This window comes from Cyprinodon variegatus, unplaced genomic scaffold, assembly GCF_000732505.1.
Source record: "Cyprinodon variegatus isolate N-32 unplaced genomic scaffold, C_variegatus-1.0 Scaffold1326, whole genome shotgun sequence".
NCBI lineage: Eukaryota > Metazoa > Chordata > Actinopteri > Cyprinodontiformes > Cyprinodontidae > Cyprinodon > Cyprinodon variegatus.
This window is the reverse complement of record NW_015151779.1, coordinates 45,769-70,507: the sequence shown is the minus strand read 5'-3', so window position 1 is coordinate 70,507 and position 24,739 is coordinate 45,769. Positions and strand designations below refer to the sequence as shown.

Sequence of the window (24,739 nt, the reverse complement as noted above, 5' to 3'; positions counted from 1 at the left end):
AATTTAGCTGTCGTGGTGCTTTTTTTCTGCTGCTTAGTCAATGTTTAATTTAGAAATAGAAAACTCATAATGATTATAGAACTACATGGCTGAAGGTGGCAGCACGTTGGAGTAGCTCTGATGGCTTGATTGATGTCTGTTTATTAAAGACCTTCCGTTCTTCTGTTTGTGGTTAAAAGCAGCTGGGGGGGATTTTTTTTATTTTTTATTTTTTATTATTATTTATTTTTTTACCCAACCCTGGTGTTGCGGAGCTGAGCAGCTGAAGAAAATCTTTGCCAATATTTTATTTTTTTTCTTTTCATTTTTGGACATTTGTTATGATGTGTAACCATAGCAACAATATACTTTTTTTTTCTCCCACTGTGGAGCAGCTCATTAACATCTAAAAACCTGCAATAATCCTTCAAATGCTTTCATGAGTTCCAGTTGAGTTGAAAAGAGGGTGCTGGTGATGCAGAGCGAGAGCAAGGAGAGGAGAGAGGAGGAGGACATTCAAGCCACCTCTTCCATCAGTCATGATGGGAAATGAGGACGATGTCATAAAGATGAAGTCTTCATATAATGAAGAACATTATGTAAAACCATGAGCAGCCGCTTTAGAAGGTGGTTAAACAACCACAGAGTATATTTAGTCAGAGGCTTTCTCCAGATCTGGTTCAATACAGACCTCTACAGAAGATCCTTAATGCCTTTAGCTATTAACATACAACACAGAATACCACTCTGGGCCTGTGAGCAAGAACATTATCCCCCGATTCCTCCCCGGGCGCCCCACGATGGCAGCCCACAGCTCCCCTAGGGGATGGTTGAAATGCAGAGATAAATTTCTCCAATGTGAGATCAATAAAGGTAGTTAGTCCCACCGTTTCCATCTTCCATCGGCAACATTCTGAACCACAACAGAGGAAAGAAGCAGGGAGAAATCTCCCTTTGCTCTGCTGTCAGACAGAGAGGAATATGTAAAGGAAAACTAGTACAAGCTGCATGTTACTGAACAAGCACAAAAGTCCCAGAGCTCTGCTTTCCTGCAACTTTCCCTTACATCCCTGCTCCATCTCACCTGAATAAGAAGCATTAATAAGGACCAAGACTTTGCAGGATTTTCCTACCCCCCCGAGAAGGTAATTATGTGCTGGAGCAGAAATGTATGTGAAAGTTCCATACAGATGCTTTTAGTCAAAAACCAAAAGAAAAGTGCCTTTATTCTCTTCTGTAGTGGCGAATATGGACATAAATCGATCAAACTTTGCCTCAGAATCATACGGCTGTACCCCGTCCAACTGAAAAGCAGCACCACAGATCAGAAAATATATTAACAATCAATTAAAAATGACTAATTATGGGCGTTCTCAGCTCTGCTGCTGCAGCAGGATCCTCTCTGGTATGATCAGCCTGTCTTTTTATTTTAAAACTTCACTCTATGCTTTTCAGTGAGCCTGTAAAACACATAAATTATGTTTTATTATTTTTTATTCACTCTCAAGGACAGCATGCAATTATAAAGGGAAAGATAAACAAAGGTGTTCGCAAACTCAAAACTCAAGCACTTTTTTTTCCCATGATGCAGATAAAGCGGACGTCCAGCAGCATATTTAGGGCTGTTAAAATGTGGGGAAATTTTTTGTACAGTAGTTTAATCAAATTCATGACGGCATGGAAAAGCAGATCTTGGTGTGGATGGAGATCTCCTTATGTCGTATAGAACATTTAAGTAGTGAGACAATTCAAAGGGATGTACATGGGGAAAAACAGAAATACAGGGCAATGGCATAAAGGAAATGTAAATACTTGGAGTCAAAGGCCAGTTTAAACTAATGGGTTTATAATTTCAACTCAAAGCAACTGATGTTTTCAGAGCTTTTCCAGTTTTCTGGGAGTTTATTCCAGATCAGTGGAGAACAACAACTAAAAGCTGCTTCTCCATGTTTGGTTTTAGTTCTGATCTGTAGACCTGAGTGGTCTGGCTGTTGATCTCCTGCCAACCAGTCTGTAATGTATTTTGGAGTGAAGACATTCAGTGATTTCTTGACTAAAAGTCTATTCTCTGAGATAAGCGGAGCCAGTGGAAGGACTTTAGAACTGGGCTGATGTTCTCTACTTTTTTATTTCTAGTGAGGACGCAGGCAGCAGTGTTCTGGATCCGCTGCAGCTGCTGATCTACTTTTTAGGCAGACCTGTGAGGACACCAGTACAGGGATAAATTCTACTAAAGATGAATTTTTTTACATTGGGTCCTTGATTTTACGTTATTACATCATGTTCTACTCACCCATATGAGTTTTGTGTCATTTGGAGCCGTTCTGAAGATATTCGGTTTTGTAATTCGTATGGGCAATGAGTTGAAGGCACAAGCTAAACTGTTCATAATTTATTCTTTATGGTACGCCAGCATTCATAACATGTAGGCGAATCACTGTTCCCAGGACATCCATTGCTCACCATCGCTTCTTCGGTTGATGATCCATTGATCCTCCTGTTGTAACTTGATTAGGAAATGTTCAGCTGCTCTTTCTGCATCATCCTCTCCTCCAATAATAGCTGCTGTTTCAACCTCCCTGCATTCTCCAATGACAGCGTATGTACTTCTTATGTCACATCCCTAACATTTCAGATGGATTTGTTGATCCTTCAGTTGTGTTTAGAGTACTGAAAGCCTGTAAGCGCTGACCTGTCATCCAGGATCTGTTTAATTTACTGCCTATTGATGGATTGTTTTGGTTTGTTCAGCTTCGTGCCCTTTCCAGGGGAACCCCATGGAGTACCATGGCAGTTTTTGGTTTTCCTTCACTGGTAGAGGAGCTGATGTTGGAGCTCAGCAGAGCTGGTGTCAGAGTATCTCCTGCGGTGTCTGATTTCAGGAGGACATGCCATGTCTTGTGTTCCCTGCTTATGTGGCTAAAATATGTACTCCTGTTTTTTTGAGTGAGTCCAAAAACGTGTCTTAAAATACTTGGTCTTCTAACTCTCATTAGGTTTGTGTTGGTTTATGAGAACGTCAGTGAATAGGAAACTGTTCTGGTCATGGCCTCCCATTGGGACTATTGCAAAATCAGGAAGGAACTGATGTTCATCTTCTTATTGCTGACATTAGATTGTCTTGGTGTCAGAGTTGTTGCCAAGGCTGAAACTGTTTCTCTACAAAACAAAAAAGTGTATAGTATTTTTTTTTCTTTCATAATAGAGCCGTTGTTTCCCTGTTTTTATTATTATACCAGGAAGTTAAACAGCTCTGACCAACACAAAAAAGAAGAANATTCTTTATGGTACGCCAGCATTCATAACATGTAGGCGAATCACTGTTCCCAGGACATCCATTGCTCACCATCGCTTCTTCGGTTGATGATCCATTGATCCTCCTGTTGTAACTTGATTAGGAAATGTTCAGCTGCTCTTTCTGCATCATCCTCTCCTCCAATAATAGCTGCTGTTTCAACCTCCCTGCATTCTCCAATGACAGCGTATGTACTTCTTATGTCACATCCCTAACATTTCAGATGGATTTGTTGATCCTTCAGTTGTGTTTAGAGTACTGAAAGCCTGTAAGCGCTGACCTGTCATCCAGGATCTGTTTAATTTACTGCCTATTGATGGATTGTTTTGGTTTGTTCAGCTTCGTGCCCTTTCCAGGGGAACCCCATGGAGTACCATGGCAGTTTTTGGTTTTCCTTCACTGGTAGAGGAGCTGATGTTGGAGCTCAGCAGAGCTGGTGTCAGAGTATCTCCTGCGGTGTCTGATTTCAGGAGGACATGCCATGTCTTGTGTTCCCTGCTTATGTGGCTAAAATATGTACTCCTGTTTTTTTGAGTGAGTCCAAAAACGTGTCTTAAAATACTTGGTCTTCTAACTCTCATTAGGTTTGTGTTGGTTTATGAGAACGTCAGTGAATAGGAAACTGTTCTGGTCATGGCCTCCCATTGGGACTATTGCAAAATCAGGAAGGAACTGATGTTCATCTTCTTATTGCTGACATTAGATTGTCTTGGTGTCAGAGTTGTTGCCAAGGCTGAAACTGTTTCTCTACAAAACAAAAAAGTGTATAGTATTTTTTTTTCTTTCATAATAGAGCCGTTGTTTCCCTGTTTTTATTATTATACCAGGAAGTTAAACAGCTCTGACCAACACAAAAAAGAAGAAAAAAAACCAATCTGCAGTAGGGCTGGGTAAAAAAAAAAGATTTAATCGATTTTGAATCGATTTCTTTAAATTTTTTGCAAAATCAATGTCTAGGGAAAGAGATCGATTCAGTGATGTTCACATTCAAATAAGCAGGAAAGATGCACTCAAGATGACTTCAAGCCAGACAGCTGCAAATATAGACAATAGGTTGATTGAAGACATTAACAAATTGAAGCTGACCAGAAAACGCCCTGTAGTTGTTACAGACAACGCTGCAAATATGGTTTGGGCATTGAAGTTAATGCAGCTCATGCATGTCTGCTGTGTCACGCCTGCTTGCTTGAGTGCGGCTTCACTTTTTCACTTTTCACAAACAAGATTGCACTTTTGAGACCGTTTTGTTCACATCTCATGTTTAAGCTGTCTAATTTACAAGTTTTTACTTTGTGTTTAATGTGACAGGAAAAAACAAAATACATGAGTACTTTGAAACATAGTTGAACCACTTTCATTATTGGAAAACAGATCGAATCGCAATTAATCTATTTAGAACAGTTATAATCAAAATCGAATCGATTCAGGACTTTGGCGAAAATACCCAGCCCTAATCTGCAGTTTCCTTAGCAGCTTATTTTTAAAGAAAATAAATACCAGTTGTTTAAGGGAGTGTTGGCCTAGTGCAGGGGTGTCAAAGGCTACGTTCACACCTTTTTTTGTGAAATTCTATTTTTTTTGCGTTGCTGTTCACGTTTCCAAATATATGTGACTTGTATGTGATCTCCTGTGTGAACTGCAGTCACACAGCTTAAGTGCCACGCATGCGCAGTAGAGAATGCAATGATGTCACAGGCCAGCGTGCTCTATGTTTATGGAAGTAAACATGGATGGTAGTGCTGGAGAACATCTAGCATATTTCCAAACCTTAATACCTCAATCTTTTCAAGATGGTTAAAAAAATTCTGCTCTGCGCATCATCGTCCACCATGGTGTTTGTTTCTCTTGCTGCTTCTGTGTAGCATGAAGCAGAATAGCGACCTTTTTCGGTTATTTATGGCGTTCAGCTTGGATGAATGTGACCTGTTCAGACACAGGTTGCATTTGAAAAGATCCGATTCGTATCGGATCCAGGACCACGTAGCCAAGCGGCCTGGGTCGCATTGGAAAAAATGGGATCTGTGTTGTTCAGACTGTCATGAAAAGATCAGATCAGGTGTTGATTGGGTTTGATCTTCTCTGTGCTTCCATTTCACCCACTGAACTATGGTTATTCATCTATGACAATGTACACTCGGTTTTACATTCTTTGACCCCTTTAAAGGCAGCTGGGCTGTGTCCAAATGTCCGCGGGTTAAACCATTTTACACGAGTGTCCAATTATTTCTAAGAGCATTAAAAAGTATTAAATTAGAGTTACTCATTCCTGTATAAACCCTGAGTTCACAGAGTTCACTATAAAGTCCACTATATAGTCCCCGCTCTATATACCGATTGAGGGATTTAGGGGTTATGGCGGATGCTTGGACACAGCCATAATGTCCATCCCAGTGACCAAATGTGTCAGATTATTGATTTGCTACCTACCATTTACAGACCTATGCTGATGGTGAAATGTTAAGCAAACAGCCAGAAGAAGATCTCCAAAGTGTTTCTGTAGTTTTCTAGAAACAATAAAAGGTAGGATGTTTTATGGTCTTCTTAGATTTTAACCCTACAGCCCTCAGTGGATAAGTCATAATTTTCAGGAGCTAAAAAAAGCCTTAAACCTGTAATACCAAATGTATCATATTTGATACATACGGTTTCTGAAATGTTTTGCATCTGACACCTTTTGCATAATTGAATGGTAAAAACTTTGCTCAAAATTCTATTGTACACAATCAGATATACCTGATAACAGCCAGTAGAAGACTACACAAAAATAATCTTAACTTATCGCATAGTGAAAAATTATTAATATCAACAATTTATTTCTGTTTTTTCTTTTTACATATTTTGTTAAAAGGCCAAATAAGGACTTCAAACCAAAAAAAAAGTAATTTTCTGTTTTGTTTTATTCTTGGATCAGGCTTTAAAGGGTTAAAAGCCAATTATGGTAAATATAAGCAATAGGTCAATATTTAACAAGGCTGAATGCTTCAACCCCATTAATGGCTTCTATCTGATGTGTTTCTTAAAAGCTGGGAAATAAAAACGATGTGGGAGGTTGGGAAGAAGTCTTCCTTTTCTGTTGACTCTTCTATCAAGTTAAGCATAAGCAAACAGCAGCGCTGTTCTTGCACACCCAGGGTGGAGCTCAGCACCAGTCTAGCTAAGCTGGACGTTGCTCCAACGCTGGGATGAGTGTGAACATCTCTGTCTCATAGATCATCCAGACTAACGGCAGCTTTTTTTTTTTTGCTCTGAATGAAGTTTTATGTTTTTCTTCATTAGAGAAGCTTTGCTTGAGTAAACGAATGTTTGTTCAGCTGAATATCTGACTATAAAAAAACAGCTTTGGAGAATAAAGCAAGAAGATAAATCTGTTGACCTCCAATAAACATTGAATGATCTCTGTCCCGTGCGTGGCTTGGACCAGATTAGCCTGATGAGGTGTTTCACTTTTCGTTTGACCTCAGAGCGATTTGGTGTCGGCTCTTATCTCCCTCGGCCTCGGCTGCTACAGCTGGGAGGATGTCCCACTATGGAATGTCCTTGGTTCTGAGAGGAAGCTTTGAAAACCGGCCCAGAGCCAGAGAATCCTGACATGGAAGTACCCACTAGTGGAAAATGATGCAGAGGGGCTTCTGTTTCCCAGGGTTTCCTCCACAGGAACCATGTCCTCCCTGTGGTACCCGTCCAAGCACCTCAAACGTCTTCTTTCTGAGAAGCTAATGCTTGTGGGCGACACAGACATCCAAAGTGGTTGAATTTGGTGCTTTAATTATTAGTTATAGCCAAGCAGCTGCAGTCAGGTCTGCTTCTGGACTTTCTTTATTAAACAGATTTTATCTATTTGGATTATTTCATCTCAAAAATGGGTTCATGATATGTTCTCCTTCTCGGCAGATGGGTTAGTCTCCGCTCATGGTGTGCTTTCGTCTTCTAATCTTCTTGCTCGTTGTGCCAAAGACCAGCATCACAATCTTTCATTAAAACTGCATTAGCACGAAGACGGGAACTCATTAGGGAGGAAGAGATTTCATTGCTTTCTGCAGAAAGAAGCTCAGTATGAAGCTTTGCTGCTCCTTTTATGGTACAAGCTTACAATTTCTGTAAGATAGGAATTTTCTTGCGTTAGATGTTTTCCAAAATACCAACCTGATTTTATCATAGCTTTCTAATCACACTCTTAGTCAAGTGCTAAGCGGATGCCGCTCAGAGAAGCCGCTCCCTGCAGGCTTGTTTTGAGAATCAGGAAGCTTTGAATGAAGTAATGCATGTGTAGTGGGCAGGGACGTGGTGGGAGGGGGCGGCAGTCGAGCTGGCTCTGTCGGGGGGGCAAAGGTTGGAGTCGAGTGGAGCAGAAATACAGCCTGGAAAAGATGGGAGAGTGAAACAGGAAGTGCTGTGGAAACAAGGGAGAGGCAGGACCAGGGCAGCTCTGACCTCAGCAGCAAATCCGATCAAAACAAACAACCCGCCAACATGTGCCAGCTCATACATCTGGACATTTCAGCAGCTGGCCTTTGACATGGACATGCGTTTTATGGGCTGGGTTTAGGAAAACCTTTAGGTGGAGCATTCAGAACATGAGATGCTGTTTCCTGTCCCAAAAAAACAAATTTCCTTCATGAAATCATGGGAATAAGATGCTGCATCATCAGTCAGAACCCGGATTCACTATATTATTCAATTATCTGTAATGGTCTGATCACCAGATATAGCAGCAAACGTCATTACAGTCATTTAACATCAGCGAAAGATGAAGTCAAGCTGGACAGAAACATGGAAAATGCTGGAAACTTCATGGATCAGACGCTGGTCGAACCGCCTGAAGCACAGACTTCCACTCATCTCTACATTAATAAACCTCTCACATCATTATGGAGGAAACTTCCTTTTCTTGAGGCTTTCAGGATTTATTTTATGTGTAAACTCTGAAGGTTCCTGCCGGTGGTTTTAGTGCTGGACTTTGACTATGCAAATTTCTCCTGCTCGACTCTTTTCCAGTCTGTTCTAAAAGTGGTTCTCCTGTAGATTTCCTGGTTAGAGTCAAACACCTGTTGCATCATGTTGAACTTTCGAATACGTCGGTTTACAAAGATCACGGTTCAGCAGTTTTTGAGTTCATATGCTTAGATTTTTAGCCTAACATCTACTTTATTCTCATGTCTCCTTTTAGACACAACAAGCTGTAGCATCTTTTTTTTATAGAGTAGTGACTTCATCACCCTCTGATCTTAAGTTGTCACGGCTATTTTTAACTGGCACTAATTTTAGGGTTTGCTATGCTAACTGAACCTCATCTGTTGCTTGATATGAAAGAGGAATTTTGTATGGAGTGAATTTATTTCTGTTAAATGAAAAATCTGGTCGTATATAGAATTCAAATTCCTGAAAGTACTTTAAATATTAACTTATTACATACTGTTCAGTAAATGACTTGGACAGATTTATTTGACATTTTGTTTACAGTGTGTTTAAAGTGTAAAACATAAAGATTAGAAACTTCTAAAACAAGTGTTTTTAATTTAGAGTAATTTTTATTTGAATGTTCTTTACTGGAGGCATCCATGTTTGTCAAAGAACACTACTGCCACCTACCAGTTTGTGACGTCACGGTGCGGTATCGACTGTTGATCAAGTCCCAGTGCTGTTGTGGAAGCTCATTGGTAGAATTCCCTTATGACAGAAAGAAGGCAACGATTCACACCATTTTATCATCCAGAGGGGGGAAACATTTAATTACAAATCCGAATCCATACAGCTGTCTTAAACACTTCATACGTTCAGCGCTACATCGTCACATCTCAGTTTCCCCTAGCTTATATTTCATCTCAGGCTGCATTTATAGTTTCCACATCGCACTATGTAGATGTACATGCATGACTGGACGCTCTGTCCAAAACTTCCTGGAAATCTTAGCTTATGACCTGATTGCGTGCGGGTCAGCCACTAAGAACCCTGTTTTTGCCCAGATTCGTACGTGACTTCCAGTATGTAGACACCCTTCGAAATGTTGGCTACATATTACGTGTTTTTTCTCTGGCCATAATTTCGTTGGTAAATCCTCCCTCTTGAAGTTAGCAATCCAATGACGAACCGTCCGTGGAGGATCAGNGTAAACATGGATGGTAGTGCTGGAGAACATCTAGCATCTTTCCAAACCTTAATACCTCAATCTTTTCAAGATGGTTAAAAAAATTCTGCTCTGCGCATCATCGTCCACCATGGTGTTTGTTTCTCTTGCTGCTTCTGTGTAGCATGAAGCAGAATAGCGACCTTTTTCGGTTATTTATGGCGTTCAGCTTGGATGAATGTGACCTGTTCAGACACAGGTTGCATTTGAAAAGATCCGATTCGTATCGGATCCAGGACCACGTAGCCAAGCGGCCTGGGTCGCATTGGAAAAAATGGGATCTGTGTTGTTCAGACTGTCATGAAAAGATCAGATCAGGTGTTGATTGGGTTTGATCTTCTCTGTGCTTCCATTTCACCCACTGAACTATGGTTATTCATCTATGACAATGTACACTCGGTTTTACATTCTTTGACCCCTTTAAAGGCAGCTGGGCTGTGTCCAAATGTCCGCGGGTTAAACCATTTTACACGAGTGTCCAATTATTTCTAAGAGCATTAAAAAGTATTAAATTAGAGTTACTCATTCCTGTATAAACCCTGAGTTCACAGAGTTCACTATAAAGTCCACTATATAGTCCCCGCTCTATATACCGATTGAGGGATTTAGGGGTTATGGCGGATGCTTGGACACAGCCATAATGTCCATCCCAGTGACCAAATGTGTCAGATTATTGATTTGCTACCTACCATTTACAGACCTATGCTGATGGTGAAATGTTAAGCAAACAGCCAGAAGAAGATCTCCAAAGTGTTTCTGTAGTTTTCTAGAAACAATAAAAGGTAGGATGTTTTATGGTCTTCTTAGATTTTAACCCTACAGCCCTCAGTGGATAAGTCATAATTTTCAGGAGCTAAAAAAAGCCTTAAACCTGTAATACCAAATGTATCATATTTGATACATACGGTTTCTGAAATGTTTTGCATCTGACACCTTTTGCATAATTGAATGGTAAAAACTTTGCTCAAAATTCTATTGTACACAATCAGATATACCTGATAACAGCCAGTAGAAGACTACACAAAAATAATCTTAACTTATCGCATAGTGAAAAATTATTAATATCAACAATTTATTTCTGTTTTTTCTTTTTACATATTTTGTTAAAAGGCCAAATAAGGACTTCAAACCAAAAAAAAAGTAATTTTCTGTTTTGTTTTATTCTTGGATCAGGCTTTAAAGGGTTAAAAGCCAATTATGGTAAATATAAGCAATAGGTCAATATTTAACAAGGCTGAATGCTTCAACCCCATTAATGGCTTCTATCTGATGTGTTTCTTAAAAGCTGGGAAATAAAAACGATGTGGGAGGTTGGGAAGAAGTCTTCCTTTTCTGTTGACTCTTCTATCAAGTTAAGCATAAGCAAACAGCAGCGCTGTTCTTGCACACCCAGGGTGGAGCTCAGCACCAGTCTAGCTAAGCTGGACGTTGCTCCAACGCTGGGATGAGTGTGAACATCTCTGTCTCATAGATCATCCAGACTAACGGCAGCTTTTTTTTTTTTGCTCTGAATGAAGTTTTATGTTTTTCTTCATTAGAGAAGCTTTGCTTGAGTAAACGAATGTTTGTTCAGCTGAATATCTGACTATAAAAAAACAGCTTTGGAGAATAAAGCAAGAAGATAAATCTGTTGACCTCCAATAAACATTGAATGATCTCTGTCCCGTGCGTGGCTTGGACCAGATTAGCCTGATGAGGTGTTTCACTTTTCGTTTGACCTCAGAGCGATTTGGTGTCGGCTCTTATCTCCCTCGGCCTCGGCTGCTACAGCTGGGAGGATGTCCCACTATGGAATGTCCTTGGTTCTGAGAGGAAGCTTTGAAAACCGGCCCAGAGCCAGAGAATCCTGACATGGAAGTACCCACTAGTGGAAAATGATGCAGAGGGGCTTCTGTTTCCCAGGGTTTCCTCCACAGGAACCATGTCCTCCCTGTGGTACCCGTCCAAGCACCTCAAACGTCTTCTTTCTGAGAAGCTAATGCTTGTGGGCGACACAGACATCCAAAGTGGTTGAATTTGGTGCTTTAATTATTAGTTATAGCCAAGCAGCTGCAGTCAGGTCTGCTTCTGGACTTTCTTTATTAAACAGATTTTATCTATTTGGATTATTTCATCTCAAAAATGGGTTCATGATATGTTCTCCTTCTCGGCAGATGGGTTAGTCTCCGCTCATGGTGTGCTTTCGTCTTCTAATCTTCTTGCTCGTTGTGCCAAAGACCAGCATCACAATCTTTCATTAAAACTGCATTAGCACGAAGACGGGAACTCATTAGGGAGGAAGAGATTTCATTGCTTTCTGCAGAAAGAAGCTCAGTATGAAGCTTTGCTGCTCCTTTTATGGTACAAGCTTACAATTTCTGTAAGATAGGAATTTTCTTGCGTTAGATGTTTTCCAAAATACCAACCTGATTTTATCATAGCTTTCTAATCACACTCTTAGTCAAGTGCTAAGCGGATGCCGCTCAGAGAAGCCGCTCCCTGCAGGCTTGTTTTGAGAATCAGGAAGCTTTGAATGAAGTAATGCATGTGTAGTGGGCAGGGACGTGGTGGGAGGGGGCGGCAGTCGAGCTGGCTCTGTCGGGGGGGCAAAGGTTGGAGTCGAGTGGAGCAGAAATACAGCCTGGAAAAGATGGGAGAGTGAAACAGGAAGTGCTGTGGAAACAAGGGAGAGGCAGGACCAGGGCAGCTCTGACCTCAGCAGCAAATCCGATCAAAACAAACAACCCGCCAACATGTGCCAGCTCATACATCTGGACATTTCAGCAGCTGGCCTTTGACATGGACATGCGTTTTATGGGCTGGGTTTAGGAAAACCTTTAGGTGGAGCATTCAGAACATGAGATGCTGTTTCCTGTCCCAAAAAAACAAATTTCCTTCATGAAATCATGGGAATAAGATGCTGCATCATCAGTCAGAACCCGGATTCACTATATTATTCAATTATCTGTAATGGTCTGATCACCAGATATAGCAGCAAACGTCATTACAGTCATTTAACATCAGCGAAAGATGAAGTCAAGCTGGACAGAAACATGGAAAATGCTGGAAACTTCATGGATCAGACGCTGGTCGAACCGCCTGAAGCACAGACTTCCACTCATCTCTACATTAATAAACCTCTCACATCATTATGGAGGAAACTTCCTTTTCTTGAGGCTTTCAGGATTTATTTTATGTGTAAACTCTGAAGGTTCCTGCCGGTGGTTTTAGTGCTGGACTTTGACTATGCAAATTTCTCCTGCTCGACTCTTTTCCAGTCTGTTCTAAAAGTGGTTCTCCTGTAGATTTCCTGGTTAGAGTCAAACACCTGTTGCATCATGTTGAACTTTCGAATACGTCGGTTTACAAAGATCACGGTTCAGCAGTTTTTGAGTTCATATGCTTAGATTTTTAGCCTAACATCTACTTTATTCTCATGTCTCCTTTTAGACACAACAAGCTGTAGCATCTTTTTTTTATAGAGTAGTGACTTCATCACCCTCTGATCTTAAGTTGTCACGGCTATTTTTAACTGGCACTAATTTTAGGGTTTGCTATGCTAACTGAACCTCATCTGTTGCTTGATATGAAAGAGGAATTTTGTATGGAGTGAATTTATTTCTGTTATTAAAGAAAAAAATCCGGTCGTATATAGAATTCAAATTTCTGAAAGTACTTTAAATATGAAATTATTACATACTGTTCAGTAAATGACTTAGACAGATTTATTTATCATTTTGTTTACACAAGTGTAAAAAAAAAAAATTTTGTTTAGAAACATCTTAAATAAGTGTTTTTAATTTTGAGTAATTTTAATTTGAATGTTCTTTACTGGAGGCATCCATGTTTGTCAAAGAACACTACTGCCACCTACTGGTTTGTGACGTCACGGTGCGTTTTCGGCTGTTGATCAAGTCCCAGTGCTGTATCTGGTGTTTGTCACAACGCGCTATTATCCAAGTCATTTTGAAAACATTCTTCTTCCAAATGTTGGCTACATATTACGTGTTTTTTTTCTCTGGCCAGAAGTTTGATTGCAAATCCTCCCTCTTCAAGTTGGCGATCCAACGACGAACGCTAGGCTTACCGCATCGTGACGTCACTGCTGGAAGATGTCAGGAGTGAGGTGTTACTATATTTAGGCAAAAATGGCCTTGAAAATGGCAAAAAAATCTTGAGAGCAATCATCTTCGAAATGTTGGCTACATGTTACGTGTTTTTCTTTAACCAGAATTTCGAATCCTCCCTCTTCAATTTAGCGACCCAATGATGAACCCGATGAATCAGAAAGGTGAAATAACAGTTTTTTTCACTTTTACCCGATGTATTCCAGCATCCAGCTGCCATGCACATGAGCATTGTCAGTTTCACTATAGCTCTGGTGAATTTTAATGGTGAAGTCCTCTGGAAATCTTCAATAATTGTTGTTGATTGCAGATGTGTCTAGTAGTTCCCATTGATTTTGCTTGTAAAGCGGGGAGAATGGCTCTAGGCTTACCGCACCGTGACGTCACTGCCAGAAGACGTCAGAACTGAGGCGTTACTATATTTGGGCAAAAATAGCCACTCCCAGACTGGTCGCAGTTTGTTTAGTGATTGGCGCTAAATTCATTAAATCACAGCAAACGTATTAACTTCAGGTATAGATAATGACCCATTGATTAGTCCTTGCTGACTGGACTTCTCCTTTAATATACATCAACAAGTGCAAAACATGTAGAGCAAACTGCCACAGGGCGCCAGAGCAGTTTGCTTGTCCATCTGGATTAGGAGGTTGACAGGGGGACAAGAATTGTGCATTGCGCCAAGTGTAAAGTTTAGTGGAGGGGGTATTATGATGTGGGGTTGCTTTTCAGCAGCTGGACTTTGTTTATTTTTTTATATTATAATTAAGGTGTATAAGCTGACGTATAACTAACTGGCCTGCATGACATTACGAGAGAAAAAACCCACTGATTTTAAGACAGGATTTTTTATTTAAATAGAAAGTTTCTCAATGTTGGGATAAAATAGTCTGATAAAGAGTACATTTATATACACGTTTAAGCCAGAATGATTTGAATTTTAAATATGACTTCCCTACAACTTTAAGAAACAAGCCTCGCCTTCTAATTATTAGTAGATTGATCAGATCAAAGGACTTTAGATTAATTAATTGCAGCTTTACTAAAATAGTTCTACTAAATGGTATTGGGTGAGGTTTTATAAAAGCCAAAATGTTCTTATCTTTGATGCAAGTAATGAGTAGGACAGAAATCATGCATTGAGGGTGCACTGCACACAGTCATCGCATGTTGACTTCTGTTTGATAAATGTGTGTGTGTGTGTGGTATCTGTTCTTAGGAGGTAAACTTTAAATCATTTTAGAGCATGGTAGCCCACACTGCTTTAATTATGCCCTGAAGTGTAAAAGCTTGACCTTAAAGCATCAACTTTGGCTCTATTGAGTCCTTTTAACTGAAAGATGTATTCAGTTCTAAAGCAACTCATTATTACTAAAGGAAAATTAACTGTTGCTGTGATTCATATATTGTAAATATTATTCCTCAACGTGCTGCTAGGATAACTTTGCAGCTTGACTGCAAACAGGGACGTCTGGTGACACAGTTGGTATGAAGAGGATGGCATAAATCGAAGTGCCGTGTCGCAGCAGGCACGAAGGTCAGAACTGACCCCCTACCAGGCGTCTGGGGTAACTAGTAAAAAGAAAACCTTCACACATAAATAACCAGGTCTTGTTGGTTTTATTACAACACATATGGGCTTATGTTACTATTTTAACTATAAATATGATTTTCCTGGCCAGAAATTGGTTCAATTTCAGCATGTTTGTTAGTCTGCTGATGTACAGTAGCTTCACATCCTGTGCAAAACTAAAGACCCGTCCTGTTTTTGGAGGAACGTTGCTTTCGGTTTGAGATGGCTCAGAGATCAGCTCTGCATAACTCATGCTTCAGAGCCGGGACTCTGGGAGTTCTCTGGTGTTCTGCCTAGAAACCGGCCAAGTTTGACACTTCCCAGGTTTACTCTGAAATACCTTCCTTTAAAAGGCAAAAATCCGAAGAAGACTTAACCTTGGACGGCTGTGTGCCCTGGAGTGTGTGGTATTTCTGTGTTCTTGGAGCGCCTTTCATGTCCGTCTCTTATCTTTGCTGGAGCATTTTTCCAGCATATTGTTGTTCCTCGCTGCTCGTTGTCTGATGTTCATTATTGCCGGAGCACCATAAAATCCAATGGCATCCATTCTTGGTGTTTTATGTCATAGGGTTTGTAGCTGGGTTTGTTTTCTCCCGGTCCACCCTGCAGCCTGCAGCTTACTTGTGATTGTGCAGTTGGGCATATGGCTTTCATAAAGAGCCGGCATGTCTACCCATTTACATCACTGTCCTTGGAATGCACATTATAATAACGTTCAGAGTTGTACAACTTAAGCCTGCCTTTGATAAATGAAGTATACATGCTTTTATTTAGCGATAAACTACTTATCTGATTAAAAACCCACAATTTTATTTAATGAAATGAACACCCATGCTAAATGTTTCTTAATATGTTGTGTTTTAAAAATGAGTCAACTGTTAAACTTCACAGCAATCTGGATGTTAACTGAGTGATGCGTCACACCGTTGGTGTCTGGGTAACACGTCTTTGTGGCTCTCAGCCCGTTGATTCACAGTGGGCGACATCAGAGGTTTTTCCTGGTAAACTGTGCCAAGGTTCAGATTAATGTTGTCAAAACATGTCTTTACTATCATGTGGAGCAGCTGAGTTTTCCACTCCGCTGTCACTTTAGTGGAAGGATGGTAAACACCTCTCCACAGCTCTTGAACAGATCTGGTTTGTTAGAAATCCACAAGGAAGGTGGTCTTGGTGAGGCCTACTTGACATCCAGGCAGAAGGTTCTCCAGTCCACATGGTGAAGAGGAAGAGCTGAGCAAACACAAAAACACCCATAGTAGTGCTCACTGTTTTTTAGTTTTTTAAATTATTACTACCATTAACTGACCATATTACTGCCCAATAACTGACTGACTCAAACCCCAAACAACATGGATACCAAAATAATTAGATGATCTTTTGTCATTATGTTCTTATGAACATTTACAGCACTTAATAATAATAATAATAACGGAAATGTATTGATCTCACATTGGAGAAATTTACCTTTGTATTTAATCCATCCCCTTGGGGAGCATTGGGCACCAGCACTTACTTTCTTATCTATAGATTTCATTTTGATAGCTGGGAAAAATATTGAAATATAAAGGGTTATTGCAATATCCTGATAATGTCGTATTGTGACCCAAGTATCCTGACACCTATTGCATCGCAACACCCATGCCAATGTAATTCTCTATTACATTGACGGTTTTAGAGAAACTAATCAGCTGGAAAGTTTGCGATTGTGAGTTTAAAACTCAAATCAAGTAAACTGGAAAAGAATCCTAAAGGAGTAAATCGTGATGATCTAATAAACTCCAATTGGGGAAAAGTTAAAAAGTTTTGTAGTTTATTTAATATAAGATCTCTTTATTCAAAAGCTTAATGACTGGATTTGTGATTATCACATTGATTTTTGTTGCCTTACAGAAACTTGGCTGCAGCAAGAGGATTATGTGAGCATAAATGAGGCAACTTCTTCCAGTTATTTAAAATGCTGCTGTTCTGTTGGAGCACAAAGATCATGGCACACCCATGCTTTAAGAGCTATACTTGGGCCCTAATGTGAAAAGGAGGACGCACACCTCCAAATTGCACTCTCTCTGCCCAGTGCTGTTTTGTGGGATTTATGAGGGTGTGAATGTTTTCCATAAGAAGCAGCTCAGGGGGATTCTATAATTTGCATTTGGTTTGAGCCTCCTAAGCCCAAATCAAACCTAAACTTTCACTTCAAACTTCCAGTCAGAGAACACTGATATGCTTGGACATTTTGACTCATGTTAAAACAGTGAAAAAACCTACAAATGGGGACATATTATGGACTTGATCATGAGTAAAGATCACAAGGTTTACATTCCCCAGAGGACTGTAGAAGCTGCTTTAAATCAAAGTTCAAATCTTTAACCTTGATTGTCATATTAAAACAGAGCAGCTTGAAGCCTGTTTCTTTACCTGCCTTTATCAGGCCTCTGCTATGCATTTTCCTCTGGGTCTTTACTTATGTTCTGTTCATGTACAGAACTTTAAATTGTCTCATAAACCGGTTTTACCTTTATTGTGTCTAAAGTACACAAGACCCCAGTGCTTACTGACAGCAGAGTCTCCCCAGCAGATGCTAAAGATGTAATGAGGATGGAGCAGACTTGTACCACATGCTCTGGGGGCGTGGTACACTGAGGTAGTATTACTCCTTATGCTTAATAACTGAGAAAACAAATTCTGATTGATCGAAGTGTTGCTCTGTTTGGAGATGCATACGTACAGGTTAGATAACTTCAACTACTATCAACAGAGGCTGGTTCCTTTGGAAATGTTAGTTGGAAAATAAAGAATCATAGCAACGCTCTTTGACCAAGCTATTGTCCGGCTTTCTAGGGATGCCCCGGTTCACGTAGATCTGTTTCCTTTAATGTTCAGGGTCTCATGAGCTTATCGCAGCATAGCTGGCTGCCACACTGGAATTTCTCACGTTTATGGGGAAAATTATCGCTCATACACTAATTTTTGACAGATATCTGGGCAGCCAGATGTTCAGAGCATTTCAGCACAGCTGCTGGTTACACTGAAAGTTGTCAAAGTTGCACCAAAATCAGGAAAAGTTTTATCTTTTTTATTTGGACATATATTTAATAAGAGCACTATTATGGAGTACTTTTTTATTCAATAATGGTGGCAAATAAAGAACTTGTTTTGTAAATAAAATAGAATAAATGCAACTCGGAGTAAATATTTGAAAAACTAAGATTTGACCTGGTAAATTTCTGGGCCAGATATACTGAGTATAAACCGATTTACTCAGTAAATGCAGAACCCTGATCCAGCATTGATTAAAAAGTCCTGGTGAGAATCTGCTGTTCTGCTTACTGTTGTTTTTTTTAGGAAGCTTTCATAAATTCCTCTCTTAAAAGGCAACTTTACATCAGTATAAGTTTCAATTCAATTTGGTTTATTTCTATACAGTGAACCCTCGTTTATCGCGAGGGTTACGTTCCTAAAAGAACCCGCGATACGTGAAATCCGTGAAGTAGAAACCTTTATTTTTTTACAGTTATCATACAATGAAATACTCCATAAAACATTGAAATCAAGGAACAAAAACATTTTACATGCCCAAGCATTTGTTTAACAAATAAAAGTACGGTATAAATGTTAACTACTGTACTGTACTGTAAAATAATATAGTTATAAATAAATAATAATTTTAATCATCGATACGAACTGAAGGGTTAATATTGCGGGGTTCAGCACCGCCCCGCCGTGATGGATTGGAACGGGAGAAAATGAAAAGTGATTATGAAAAAAAATACAAAGTAGGACAAATAGTGACTGACGTGTACAGTGCAGTATTTCACTGCTGTTTGACGGAGCCGCTGCATCCTGACTCTGCTCTGTGGCGTTCTTTTCTTCTAAAGCCTGCGGTGCAGGTGTGTTTTTTGGAGAGAACATAGTTATCGGTAGTTGTTTGTCGCTCTTCTTTCTCCTGGTCCAAAAGATCCTTAAAAAACCGACATGCCACCATTAATATGTTTGACAATAAAGTTTAACAATGCATGATGCAAATCCGTGAAGCAACGAGACCGTGAAAAGTTAACGGCGTTATAGCAAGGGTTCACTGTACCACAAATTCACAACACGTCATCTCAAGGCTCTTTGCAGAGAGAATGCAGTTAGATTTAAACTCCCTTTTAACAGGAAGAAACCTCCAGCAGAACCAGGCTCAGAGTGAGCGGCCATCTGCTGAGGCAGAGACAGAAGCAGACATAGAAAAGCAAAGGAAGTCATTAAAACTAAACATCGACTGATTGAGGCCTATACCTACCGACACATTTGTTCACAAATCAAACTGAACGTATCAATGGATAGCAGATGGAAAGACAGGCGGTGAATGAGCTTCATGCTGAACAAATTGCTAATGCACACACTTACCGACGGATAGAAGATTATATCAGCCCAGGGCCGGAACGTTGCTCCATCTCTGATCAAAGCGCATAAATTCTGTTAAATATCAAACTAGAAGGTTTCAAACTGACTGCATTCATTTAACCAATAGCATATATATGTAAAGGGGAAAGTTTCATGCTTTTCAAGAAATTTTTAACCCAACATAAATGAATTACAGAAACAGAGTAAGGAGATCAGCCCCAATGGATCGGCCCATTCTCACTGATGCTAGATCTGGAATTTTCTACAATATCTTGACTGATACAGTTATAATCAGATCTCGTTTGTATATCTGAATCGCTAATGTAGGAAATTATTAGCCTAGTAAACTAGCCCCATCCACCAGTGGCCAAAATCATTTTTCTAGCCTCGATCAATGCCCCAGGCCCTAGAACTGGCGGGCCAATCACAACGCTGAGATATGTTTTGAATTTCTGGATGCAAAGCGGGCGGGGTTTTGAGGGCAAGTTGACAAAGCTGCGCAACACTGGAGAAAGCACAACAAGAAAGTTGGCAACAACTATGAACAGTTCTCGTTTGACTCAGCTTTGTAATCAGTTTTGGAAGGATTAGACTTTGGGTTTTCGTTGAAACGTGAGCAGGAAGAGGCTCTACGTTCATTCTTTTTTAAGAAGGACGTATTCGCCATTTTACCGACAGGCTGTTTGTTTACACTCCCCCACCAGCTTTCTGTAGTGCTTACTACGTCACAGTCAGTTGCAATCATTGGTCAGAGCGTTGCCCAATAGGCACAGACTTGATTTGAAAAACAAAGGGTTGTTCTCATTAACAATCTTCCGATGTCTCATTCATCGGGGCCAGATTAGATTACACATTTAATCTCCAATTTAATCTGGTTTATCAGGCTATGAAGTTATAGGTAAAGCAGAGACTATAAAATATGGGATGTTTGGTTATATTTGGGGGACATTTAGTTTTATTTTAATATTGCTTAGCTTCTAAATAAAAAGTAAATCAATGCAATGCAAATCTAAACCTTTTTGGAAGCCTGTTCTTCGTGCCAAATGTGTTTTTTTTTTCTATTTCTGTTTTATTCTGTCAGAATCTAATAAATGACCCCAAACGACAGTTGGTCCCATCTAGAACTGCAGGAACCCAGATCCAACTATGATATCATTAGGGGTCTTGGTCCTGATTGGATCAGAACACCAAACACTTCAGAACATCAGAAATGATGGCAAATATTTGCTCCACAGGCATCATCAGTAAATCTTCAAGGTGATAACATCATGGCAGCACAGCCTGGACTGTTTTCTTTTCAAAGGTTATTTCTGATCATCTGGCAGCGCCTGAGGTTCTAGACTCAACCTATGTTCTGTTTGTTTGTCGTTCCAAATGAGCAGAAGTGAAAACGCAGTGAGAGAAAAGCCCCTGATTGCTGCTCCTGTGTCAAGCAGCATCAAATATGACATGTGTCTGTGATTCTGGTCGCCTCCTTAACTTTGTTTATTGACAGTTTGTCAAAAAGCACGTGTCACCCGTTTGTGTTGGCCGCAGCTGTTCTACTCGCTGGGAATGAAGCGATTAGCCCAGACTCACCTTTTATGGACTGACCCTGGCTGGCCTGGATTCCTGCTGTCTGTTTGCTTTGGATCCTCTTAGATTTACAGTCGCTTCAGATAAAATGGCAACACTCAGCCCAGAAAGGCCTCAATTATCACCTCTGTTGGAGGACGTGTTTGCCAGGATGTTTTCTGTTGTTTGGATACGTCATGGAGTTTGTGGGTCTCTGTCTGCATCGTCACAATGTTCAGCATGTTTGATACAGAATCAGATCTCAGAAAGAAACTATGAAGCTTTAATCTGTCTGGATGATCTGCTTGGATTGTCTGTAAAGTGACCTGACATGACATGTTGTGAACTGATCTGAATTTTATCATGAAAAGGATTTTTATTAAGGGTCATTTCAGATGCTTTCTGCACACAACGGAAAATGGTTTGTTTATTTTTTTCCCATTCTGGACTGTTTGATCTGGTTTCTTTTTTCTGTCTGCAACCCTTGGATTCTCTGGAGAAATGCTTTCCAAGCCTTGATGTTCAGCAGTTTGAATAGAATAGTTTTGTTTCTTCTGATGCACTTTGATAAAATATCCAACTCCCCATCTCCCAAGAATCTTTCTTCAGTTTTTTATAAACCGGTTTTTCTGCCAACAATTTCCTTGATTTAAGACAGGATCCCAAAACACTTCCTCTAAAGGAATAATTCAAACACTTGGAGAAGCTGTGTGCCTTTTTCTTCAGGACAAGTGATCAGATATTTAGCTTCTGCTAGCATTAATCTAAAGATGATTTCTTTTTTTTATCAGTCAATTTAGGATCAAATAAAGAGGGACCACTTTCCTAAAAGTCTTTTCTCCTATCATGAGGATTTTTCCTTACATAAAGGACTAAATATTTCTTACAATATGCAAAGATTAAAAACAAAAGGTCCATTATTCTATTTTAACATGTTTTTGTGGCAGCTTTTTAAAATAGTAACTGAATTCAACCCCCAAAAGTATAATTTTTTTTTATAAAATAAAACATTTACAGGATGTAACTAAACACGAACATATTAGATTACTGAATAAAAACTAAATATTGTGAAACTCTTTGGATATTGATAATTCTTTGAACCAGTGGAGCCAAGATCTTTAGTCTTTTTGTTCATTTCAAACCCAGTTTTAGATTTATTTGAGCTAAAACCAGAGATCTATTTCACAATTTCCCTTCAGACTTGAATTCTTTACGCTAAGCTAACAGAACAGAGACCCAGCCAAGTTCTGGAGGTGACCTGAGCTCAGCTGGTTCTGGTTGTGGCAACTCTTTGTATGGTGGATGAGACCACTGATTGATTTTAAAAGAGGCTTGAAGACTTTTTTATTTAAGCAACCCTATTCTGCCTCCACATGATTTTTATGATGTTGATTTTTATCTTTGATTTTATTTGCACTGTGTAGCACTTTGAGATTTTTGTTAATGAAAAGTGCGGTACAAATTGGATTGATTATTATTATCATTATTATTAGGATGGATGTTTGGGCCGGTGCTGCATGGGATTATAAGAAGGTTTAAAAGTAGTTCTGACCCGTGGACCTGCCTCTGATTCTGCTCATTTAAAATACAGAGTTTTTCATTTCCAAAATAAGAACAGTGACTATAAACCAGAACAAACCTTATTTATTTACAGACGTTATAACAGACGTTTGTTATATATGCAGATGATAATGTAATAAAAGTCTGATTGTTAATCCTGGAAACCAACATAGGATTATGGCCAAAGAAAAATTTAAATTTCCTTCAATTTTTTTGAAATTTTGAAAAAGTTCAAATGTGATATTTTATCTTACTAGAGTATTATTTTTATGTTGATAAAAAGGATTTTCTTTTCTCTCAGTGTGCAATAACACATGCCAACCACTGTGTAGCCTGTGTAATCTTTTACTTATAAGATCAGAACATCTGTGCAGAGCAGGTGCAATAACTCACCTGCTATGTAGTCTTTCCTTAGCTCTCTACTGTGCAGATATTTTCATATTTAAGGGAAACAAACAATGCAACTTTTTTCTTTTTTTTTATGCTTTTGTTTACTATATACACTCTTTTTTTATATTGTCGTGTTTTTTATCTTTTAAAGGCATGTTGCTTTAACTGTTTGTACTCTATATAAACTACTGGAACCAGAATTTCCCTGAAAGAGTAACAGCAAGAGATAAATAAAGTTGAGTCGAAGTTTTTATTTACAATTTTTTTTTCTTATCTATTCTTTTCACCAGGACTCATGTTCATATAAATAAAGCACCAATCTATTAACCCGAAGTGCAGGTGTGTTTTTATAGATCGAAATGAAAACCTTGTAAAATTAGCGTACCGTCTCTGTTAAAGCAGCTGCATAACTACGGGGAATGTGTTTGGTTTTAGCGTCTCTGTGTTGGTTTGTAGGTCCACGGTTTGCATAAGCTGGAGTAAACATGTTGATGGCTGCCTTTGCTACCGTGCTACTTGCAAACAGACACAGATAACTGTTTCTTGTGGCGTCGTTCTCGGTGGTAAACATACATATGAGCTTAGCAGGATGCAGCAAACCCAGTCAGACAGGATGTTAGCATTGTGGTCAAAATAAACACATCAAACCCACTCTGGGCTAGATCTAATTTCTCAGCACCATATTTACTTTTTTAAATGTCTTTTAACTCTGGAAGAAAATGTTTCTTACCTTCTTTGAACCTGTATGAGTGTTTTGTTTTTTAATTTTGTGTTTGCACTGATGTTTCAGAGCTGGGGTTGGCTCAGCGAAAGTTTGCCCAGTGCCTGGGGGAGTTTCAGTTTGAGTACATCGGCGATGCAAAGACAGATGATGAAAGATGCATCGGTAAGTTTGTTCTTCACACCTTCAATTTTTTCCAAAAAACTAACCGCTTGTTTCATCACTGTTTTCACTGCCAGAACAGTGCTGTTATTATTATAAAAAAAACTGATCTAAAGCAACTCTATAAAGGCTCACACCTTACACTGCATGTCTTGATGCTCAAATCTGATTTTTTTATGTAATTTTTTTCCTGAAGTAGGATTTTTTTTTTTATTATTGTGACGGCTATTTAAATGCAGCCAAATTCAGACTCTGGTGTGAATGTTTGAAGACCCTACAGCGACCTGCAGGCGCAGATGGACAGTGTAGACATGATGCAGCAGATGATGTGAGATTTGGATAAACCAGGTCATGAGAGTTCAGGCCGTAGGCGCTTTAAATACCATCGGATCTGGTTTAGTACCGCATATGGAAACGACACAATTCAGACCTATTTGGAGGTGAAACAATCGGAATCGGGTCGTTTTTGACTGTGATTAATAATTCAGATATGGGTTAAACATGGGCAAAAAAATATCACATTTTTCTTTCTACCAAATCCAAGAATGGACTTGGTACCAAAGTAAGACGTATTTAATGAATTAAATAGACAAAAAACATTTACAAAAGTCATAGGTTAAACCTTTTCATCTGCCATCACAACAATGTTTACCTATCTATTGACTCTGCAGCGACTTCTCAACAGCATTAGATTCTTTCATTAAACACCAACCCTCATACTGGATTCCCAGTACTGTTCGATTCTTATCTCTCATTTGGAATCCTATATTTTTTTTGTTTCTACTTTCCACCAATTCCACTGGGAGTTCCACACTTGCTTGCCTCAATTTCTTCTGCTTGATTACCTTTATATACATGAATGCATACTGTAAGGTTTGCTAACTACGAAAGAGGA

At 39.4% G+C, this 24,739-nt stretch overlaps 1 protein-coding gene across 2 annotated transcripts in view; it reads left to right on the top strand.

Moving 5' to 3' along the window:
- Positions 1-24,739, top strand: part of arhgap10 (Rho GTPase activating protein 10) — a 63,961-nt gene that overhangs the window by 2,093 nt on the left and 37,129 nt on the right. For both annotated transcript variants that reach the window (XM_015402258.1, XM_015402259.1), the window contains exon 2: positions 23,752-23,847. In XM_015402258.1, coding sequence (XP_015257744.1) covers positions 23,752-23,847 — 96 coding nt within the window. The remainder of the gene's footprint in view (positions 1-23,751; positions 23,848-24,739) is intronic.